Source organism: Dendrobates tinctorius, unplaced genomic scaffold (assembly GCF_039654945.1).
Source record: "Dendrobates tinctorius isolate UK_male_01 unplaced genomic scaffold, ASM3965494v1 ptg000097l, whole genome shotgun sequence".
In the NCBI taxonomy this organism is placed as follows: domain Eukaryota; kingdom Metazoa; phylum Chordata; class Amphibia; order Anura; family Dendrobatidae; genus Dendrobates; species Dendrobates tinctorius.
This window is the reverse complement of record NW_027361765.1, coordinates 1,992,454-2,001,301: the sequence shown is the minus strand read 5'-3', so window position 1 is coordinate 2,001,301 and position 8,848 is coordinate 1,992,454. Positions and strand designations below refer to the sequence as shown.

Genomic DNA, 8,848 nt, shown 5'->3' with positions numbered 1-8,848 from the left:
TTCCCACTCTTTTGTATCATCTTACTCCACCTGCCTCCCAGCACATCTCATGTTACGAAGCAGGGTTCCACGTGGGGTGCTTTGCTGACCCCCAGCATGAAGCTGTTAGGTGGCCCCACTGAACTATCCTGTGTGTGAAATGCAGGTGTGGAGCGTGGTCAGGAGTTCCCACCTTACCTGGATGGTGGGGCACTACACCTTAGGAGAAGGTGCAGTACCTCTGTGGTGACTGAAGCCTCAGGGGTGCCACAATATTATACTTATTAAGCTAGCTGCCTTCTTCAGCTGTTCCCAGCGCCGCTCCGGTTCTGTTCCGCCATCTTGTGACCACAATTTGTGACTGATCAGAAGTTATATAAAAATAAATATAAAAATATAAATAAAAAAATTATATAAATATAAAAATATAAATAAATATAAAAATAAAGATTAAAAAAAATTAAGATAAAAAAAAGTTAGATGTAAGTCACAAGCTCTAAGTGTAAATCTATGATGACCTCATTATGGCCTTGTTCAGGCTCTCACAGATTTACATTAAGTAGTGACCTCCCGGAGCAATCCGGTAGGTCAAAATCTGCAGAAGACCAACTGGAGCGACACCGATAAAAGATGAAGATAGTGGCTGGTGTGTAAAATACTAAAGGTAGGGAACCTAGATTATTTGCCCAACTTCAGCACTGTAATAAAAATATATGGAGTAGTGCTTTTAAGAGGGTGTCATGAAACAAGCCAGCAAAGCAGAAAGCATAGACTTGATCAGATTTTATGAGTCTTATCTCATCACGCACAAGTAAAAAAAAAATAGTGAAGTTATATACCCTGAAAGCAATCAGAGAAAAAGGTCTTCAATATTCTTGGAAATATCGATTTGATTACAAATGTCCTCTTTAATGCAAGCTTCATTTCATGATTCCGTAAACTGTATATTAGAGGGTTCAGCAAAGGAATAACCAGGCTATAAACTACAGAAGCAATTCTGTCTTGTTCTAAGGAATATGCTGAACTAGGCCTCATGTACATAAAGCAAACTGTACTGTAGAACAGAATCACACAAATGAAATGAGAGCCACATGTGGAGAAGGCTTTACGTCTGCCTCTAGAAGAGCTACTAGTAAATACAGCATGTAAAATGGATGCATAGGAGATAACAATTACAATAATGCATGTGACAGTGACAGCAGATGCCAAAATAGAAAGAATAAATTCATTTATTGTGATGTCTGAACAAGATAATTTCAGCAGAGGGGGAATGTCACAAAAGAAATGGCGAATATAATGGGAACCACAGAACGAAAGGCGAAAAGTACAACAGGTCTGTATTAAAGAGTGAAGAAAGCCCGCTGCATATGATCCACTAAGTAACTGTAGACACTTCATCCTGGTCATGTTCTTCAGATAAAGGAGAGGAATACATATTGCTACATAACGATCAAAGGCCATGGCTGCAAGTAGAAAACTCTCAGTATTCCCAAGTGCAATAAAGAAATACATTTGGAGTGCACATCCAATATACGATATGCTTTTATCCACCGTAGTTAAGTCAACCAACATTTTAGGTGTAATGCTTGAAGAATACCAAAGATCCACAAATGCCAGATTACAGAGAAAAAGATACATTGGACTGTGCAGGTGAGTATCTGTGGCTATAAGCACTATGATCGCTAGGTTCCCAACAACAGTGATGAGATACATGAACATGAACACCAGGAAGAGGAACATTTGAAGATCTACTTGACCGCCAAATCCCAAGAAGGTGAAAGCTCTTAGTGATGAATCATTATATACATGATATTCTGTAAGAAATATTAAACAGTATTATAAATCATATTGCCTACTAATAGAATCAACACCAAAAGGCACAGGTACTGAACTCCTCTAAGAACGCAATTTTTTTAAAACTGGTATTGTAGCGCTCTGGATGGTATACCTACTGCAGTCCATCCTAATCTTCTTGATTCCTGTAAGAAATGGCAGAACAATAGTGTAGATTAACACTTGTATGCATGCAGTCCAATAGACAGGACTCAGGAAGGTAAAAAACAAGAAAATAACTGCAATAATATGTTGCAATGTTACAACCTGCTAGATTAACCTCTCTAGTGCGACCAACTATAAGTCAATGTCAAACCTAATATGAGCCTTGCCTCATAATTTAAAACTCTAAACCAAATTAGAGTCCTCTTTAAAAAGAAAAGACCTGTTGAGGCTCCTGCCCCTCACCAGTGCAAAGTAAAATACTTGTTGGAAATGCATTTTCTTAGGGGGTTAATATTGTCGTTGATGAAAGAGCGAAGATGCCATTGGGAGGCTCATATGCCAGACATTGGTAATAGATTTCTAAGTTAGCATGTTACAAGGGAGGAATAGTTGGCCTCCCAGTATCACCTATTGGAGGTATCCAAATACCTTATTTTGAGAAAAAGTACATGAACTCTAGTGCCACCTTTTGTAAGTAGCAATCCTAAAAGTCAATATTGATCCTTTAATGAGTTTTGTCCTTTCTCCTGGACTTTTGGGGCAAAAACTGCAAAACATATGACTGCAAAGGAAGTTTCTGGTTTAACTTCTTATTCTAAGGGTCCCGTTACATTTAGCGATGCACCAGCAATCCCAACAACGATACGACCTGGTCGGGATCGCTGGTGCATCGCTAAATGGTCGCTAGTGAGCTGGCAAACAGGCAGATCTCATCAGCGATGCAGCAGCGATAAGCGATCCGTCGGCCGTTGCTCTTACCTGACACATCGCAGCGATGATGACGACTTCCGCCTGCGTCCATGCGTCACTAGTCGGCGCCAACAGGACGCCAACGAGGAAATAATGGCCCATGACATTTGAGCGCGATCAGCCATATCCAGTGGGGAGGCCGGTCACAAGTATGTGTCACACAAAGCGAGATCGCTAGCGATATCGCTGTTGAGTCACAGAATCGATGACGCTTTAGCGATATCGCTAGCGATCTCGCTATGTGTAAAAGGCCCTTAAGTCTGGTATTAAGGTCCTTTAGGGTCAATATTGACTTTTAGGGTTGCTACTTCCAATAGTTGCCTCCAGAGTTCCTACCTTTTTCTCAAGAAGCTATTTGCATACCTCCTTTTTCTCCCATAGAGGCGATTTTCTTATTTAACTTTCCAGAGGAACATTGTATGGCTTACAAAGTCTTTGCACTGCCTACAAGGAGACTCCTTAGATCCATTTTGGAGGTACTCACCTTTAGAAAAATCTATGCTTACGCTGTTGCGATAACTCCTTTCAGACGTATGGAAGGAAATTTCAGGCAGAGACATTTCTACAATAAATCTACTGTCAGTAACATGATAAAAGAATTGCTTAAATTAGGAATGCCTATATATCTGTTATACAGGACTCTGTGCATGAACCCATAGAAGAAGAAGACTATAGCGCTACCAGGGAAAGAACAGACATGCCTCTATGTGCAGCAATTTACTATAAGATTTATTTTGTCATAGGTAAATGTTAGCGTCTTGGGTAACTAATTTATTAATTGAGAAATATGTATACAGTATAATATATAAAAGCAATAAAAAGTCATCTGGAAGTCGCAGAAAATATAGTTTAAACAGGGGAAAAAAACACTGAGGATTGGTAATTTTATCCATGAATTGTGTCCTGCTATATTCTTGATCCTGTGGTAATTGTTCCTGTTAATAATGTGTCTTGATCATTGTAGAGAGCTGCAACTACTTATAGTTACACTGAATATACCGTTTTTATATCTCTCGGTCTTCGCCGAGGGATAAATTAACTAGGTTATAAATATCAAGAGATACAGTTAAAATATTAAAGAGAATTTAATTACCAATGTCCCTAATGAGCAGAAATTATTTGTGATCTTTCCTTCCCTCATGATTCCTATTTACAATTATTGGTAAAATAATATTTTATAATTGATACTAGAGTATACAACTATGACTGGTGAATTCTATGCATGGCTAACTTTTCTGGTCCAAATTTTCAACTTTATGGCATGGCATCAGAGCTGGGTAATTTACCAACAAAGAGATTTCCGTTTAGCCCATTGAAATTGGGATTTAGGGATAGAAAAGTGACATGGCTATGCCCCCAAATAAAATACAGTAAAATCTGCACTACCAAATTCAAATGTACCCACACACCCCATTCTGAGTCACACAGTGTCCCTAAATGGCAGTTAGGGTCCACATGTTTGGCATTATTGTAGTGCGGAAAGTCCACTTACTTTAGGGGTGTGTGTTATGAAACACAGGCTGGGCACAATATATGGTCACTAAACCGGCAATTTTCCAGAAAAAATGGCATGGAGTGGATGTTTCAAAGGGAAAAATAGTAAATGCAGCTATAGATGACAAAAATAGGGTTACTTTTAGGAGGTTCGGCTGTTCTGGCACCTTAGGGCTCTGCAAATGTCGCCCACAAACTATTGCAGCAGAAACTGCACTCCAAAAGCCAAATAGAGCCCCTACAATCTAAGCCCTCCGTGTGGCCAATCAGCAGTCTTTGATGATGTATGGGGTATTACCGTGTTCGGGTAAAATTTTGTGACAAATTTGTGGGTTCAGTTCCATCTATTAGGTCTGTGTTAATGAAAAATGAAAAGTAATGCAACAAGGGTAACATATATAAAACACACAAACATTGAGCTTAGTAGAAGTTGGTATACATGCAACATATAAGCGTATGTTCACTTTGGCCATAAAACACTGAAAAAACCTACCAAAAGCAAATTAAACAAAAACCCTGGTATAACTAAATAAGTTAAAAGCAAGTGCATTTAAATAACACATGGTTCTTAGTAATACAATTTTTGATCAAAAAAAGTGTGAAAGCCATATCACCATCACCAAGGTGACCCTGATCGAGATGATCCTACACTGTCTAATATTAGAACCTTACCATGTGTCGAAGTTCCTACACTGTCTAATATTAAACCCTTACCATGTGTCGAAGTCGACCTCAGTGTGTGAACAAGGGCAGACAAAAGGACCAGGTCCCGACCTAAGGACACTAAGGGTAACTTACTGTATATAGTGACTTTAAAAATTATTCATGCACCATAAACTTTTCCACTTTTTTCCCTATACCCACAAATGTAAAATATGTTTTATTGGCATTTTATGTGATACCAACAAAAAAATAACACAAATTTGTGAAGTGTAAAGAAAATGATACATGGTTTTCTAGATATTTTAAAAATTATAATCTGAAAATTGAGACATGTAGTATGATACTTTGTAGAATCATGTTTCGCTGCAAAAACTGCCGCAAGTCTTTTTGGGAATGTCTCTACCAGATTTTCACATCTAGAAGCTAAAATTTGTGTCCATTTTTCCTTGCAAACTAATTTTAGCTCAGTGAGATTGGATGGAGTGCATCTGTGAAGAGCAATTTTCAAGTCTTGCCGCAGATTCTCAATAGGATTTATGTCTGGACTTTGGCTGGATCATTCAAGCCCATGAATATGCTTTTATTTAAACCATTCCATTGTAGCTGTGGCAGTATGTTTAGAGTCATTGTCCTACTGGAAGGTGAACCTATTCCCCAATCTCAAATCTTTTGTAGCCTCTAACAGGATATCCTCCAGGATTGCCCTGTATTTAGAGCACATATCTTCCCATTAACTCTTACCAGCTTCCCTGACCCTGCTGAAGAAAAGTTTCCCCACAGCATGACACTGCCACCACCATGTTTGATGGTGAGCATGGTGTTTTCAGAGTGATGTCCAGTGTTAGTTTTCCGCAACACATAGCACTTTATAATTTAGCCCAAAAAGTTCTAATTTGGTCTCATCTGACCAAAAGAACCTTCTTCCACATGCCATGTAGGGGACGCAACTAGCATGTCGTAGAAGGTGCTCTGGTCATATGAGACTAGAACTTTTGGGGCTAATTGCAAAATGCTATGTGTTGAAAAAGCTGCACATCTTGGTGAAAATACCACGGTGTGCATGCTTGCTTGAAATTTAAGGATAAATTAAAATGGTCAGCAAATAAAGACCAGAGGCCCATGTGCTGTGGTCTCCAGCAAACTGTCCAGGGAAAGAATTGACCTTAGGTTCCCCGCACCTACAGTATGGTAAGAGTTAGGTATATTGGATTTAACCTTTCAGTTATATGTACTGTATGAATTTATTCACTCTGACAGTAGTTGAGGTAGGCAATAGTTTCTTGAGGCAAAGCAGGTAGGTAGTCCATTAATCTCAATAAACAAGGAAAGCAAACAGCCTTTCTTCGGCATACAAATAGAGATGGGCAAACCCAAACTGTAAAGTTCAGGGTCCATACCGAACACCTACCATTCGGACACAGACCACAAACATAGACTTCACCAAAAAGTATGTGTTACTGCTTGGGTTCGGCACCCCGAATACCAGGTGTTTCTCACACTGGCATCTTTATGACAGCACGAGAAACACTAGCAGCTCTGAACGGAGGTGATATTAATACCACCAGTCAGAGCACAGCGACTCCCACACTGTCAGATAACAGCAAGAGCCCACAGCTATGACCAGCCGTAAAAAGTTTACATCTGGTCACAGGCATCGGCTGATGGGACTACTACTTCCATCAGCCTACGCCTACTGCTGCTAATAACAGCGAAAGCAGGTGACGGCCAATGGGAGTATTCATCAGCTGGCGCCTACAGTATAAACAAATAAATGTAAAAAAAATGACCTGGGTTCCTCTATATTTGTGATAACTAGCCAGGGAAAACTGACAGCTGGGGGATGCAACGCTCATCTATCAGCTTTAGCAATGCTGGTTATCAAAAATACAGGTGTCCCCACACCATTTTTTAAATTTATTTATATAAATAATTTGAAAAAATGGCTTGGGGTCCCCTTGACAACCAGGTAAATTAAAGCATACAGCTGGAGGCTGGAGTTCTCAGGCTGGTAACGGGCCATGGATAATGGCCCCTCCCTGCCTAAAAATACCAGCCCGCAACCACCTCAAAAAGGCACATCCATTAGATGCACCAATTCTGGCACTTTGACCGACTATTCCCACTTGCCATGTGCTGGTGGCAAGTGGGGTTAATATTTGTGGGGTTGCTGTCACCTTTGTATTGTCCGGTGACATCAATCCTACTGCTTAGTAATGGGGAAGCATCTATAAGACGCCTCTCCATTACTAATACTATAATTATATTGTAAATAAACAGTCCTTTATTTGAAACTAAAAAAACACCGTTCTCCTTTTTTTATTTAAAAAGAACAAACACAGTTATATTTACCCAACACCCATTCCATTGAAGCCATCGTCTTCTGTTAAAAATTAAAACAAAATGAAAGCAAACAACCATATCCCTTGGCAGTCCAACACCGTAATACATATCTGGGGTAACTAGTTTTCATCATAGACGGCGCCAAGATGCGACCATCCAGGCTGAAAGCCACTGGAGAATGAGTTGCTACGAGCACAGCCTCAGTGACTAGTGGTGATGTCATCGAGGTTACAGCAGGTCACTGAGTCTGCATTCTCAGCTGGGCCAATGAACTGCAATGATCTCAGTGAGATCGCCACTAACAAAAGGAGAAAAAGTCTCCTGGTCCTGGTCTGATGCCTGAGAGTTCACTAAAGTTCACTGTGAGTATATCAGTTGCCAAACCAAGATTAGACATATGGGAGCAGCCAGTACAACCCATCTCCTCTGACTGCTCTTAAAAACCTGGAAACATGCTGACCTATTAAAAAACCTCTTAGTGCTAACTGTGCAGGAGTGTGCTCACTAGGTTTCACATCATCAATGCCAGGCACCTCAGTGATTCATATACTCTATGCAGTAATTGTACAGCTGTCACCTTAAATATTCCTCCTCTGCTGAATGCCAGGGGCTGGGAGCCTTTTGCCAATTAACAGTGAACCCAATCTAACTTGACATACTGTCATCCTGGATCCAGCTGTACAAGGTCTTTGTGATTAGCTCAAGCACCTTCTTGAGTTTTGTATCTTTGTTGTGGAGCGATATCCCTATTGTGACGGACTCAGCTCCTGCTGAGCCCATTTTTTGAGTGGACCCTCTGGGTCGTGGCACCCACCCACCGAGGGCGAGCTGACCTTGTGAGAATCCACCCCCTATACAGGGAGTGTCAGGGGCAAGACCAAGGGGGTGAGCCACCACGACTGCTGGGACCAGACGGCCAGCTCAGGGGACACTAGACGAGTGTCTGACGACAAGGACGAGCAGGAAGCAAGACGAGACTAGAAGTAGGTGCAAGGTATCTTCATTAGAATAACTCAAGATCACATACAGTGAAAACAAGCAAAACGTGCAAGGTGCGCGCGTGGGCACGCCAAGGTCCATAACATGGTACGTGCCAGGTGGCACGCCTAGGTACAGGTAACGGCACGATGGCATCGGACTCCGGACTGCTGGCAACGATCGACATCATCAAGGCATCAGGCTGCGGACATCAGCTCCGGACATCAGGCCGCAGTCATCCAGCTCATGATCTCTGGCAGCGATCGGCAGGTTCCGGGCATCCGGCAGGCAAACCAGGTTCCAGGCAAGGAGGCACGACAGCTATCCAGGCATGGTGCGTGTTAGGGCACATGCCGAGGTCCGAGGCTAGGGGCGTGTGTAGGGGACACGCCAGGGTTCAAGGCTAGGTGCAAGGCAAGGTGCATGTGTAGGGGACACGCCAGGTTCAAAGCGAGGTGCGTGTGAAGGGGACACACCAGGGTTCACAAACGAGACAGGGTGCGTGTGTAGAGCCACGCCAAAGCATAGGATAAGACAGAGTGCGTGTAGAGACACGCCAAGGCACAAGTTACAAGACAGAGTACGTGTAGAAACACGCCAAGGCACAAGGTACAAGACAGAGTGCGTGTAGAGACACGCCAAGGCA

The 8,848-nt window shown here is 41.8% G+C and overlaps 1 protein-coding gene across 1 annotated transcript; it reads right to left on the bottom strand.

Annotated features, from left to right (window-relative positions):
* Positions 1-810: 810 nt before the first annotated feature.
* On the bottom strand, positions 811-3,287 carry LOC141098976 (olfactory receptor 5AR1-like). The gene is made up of 2 exons (XM_073587031.1): positions 3,212-3,287; positions 811-1,793 (listed from the first exon to the last, which is right to left on the bottom strand). The coding sequence occupies exons 1-2, from the start codon at positions 3,285-3,287 to the stop codon at positions 811-813; spliced, it is 1,059 nt and encodes a 352-aa protein (XP_073443132.1).
* Positions 3,288-8,848: the final 5,561 nt, after the last annotated feature.

What these genes read in the sequence shown, in the direction of transcription:
- LOC141098976 (XM_073587031.1), bottom strand. Translation starts at nt 3,287, where the DNA reads ATGTCTCTGCCTGAAATTTCCTTCCATACGTCTGAAAGGAGTTATCGC. An exon ending in AAGCATAGATTTTTCTAAAG is followed by an intron (nt 1,794 to 3,211) that starts GTGAGTACCTCC and finishes TATTTCTTACAG; the next exon opens with AATATCATGTATATAATGAT.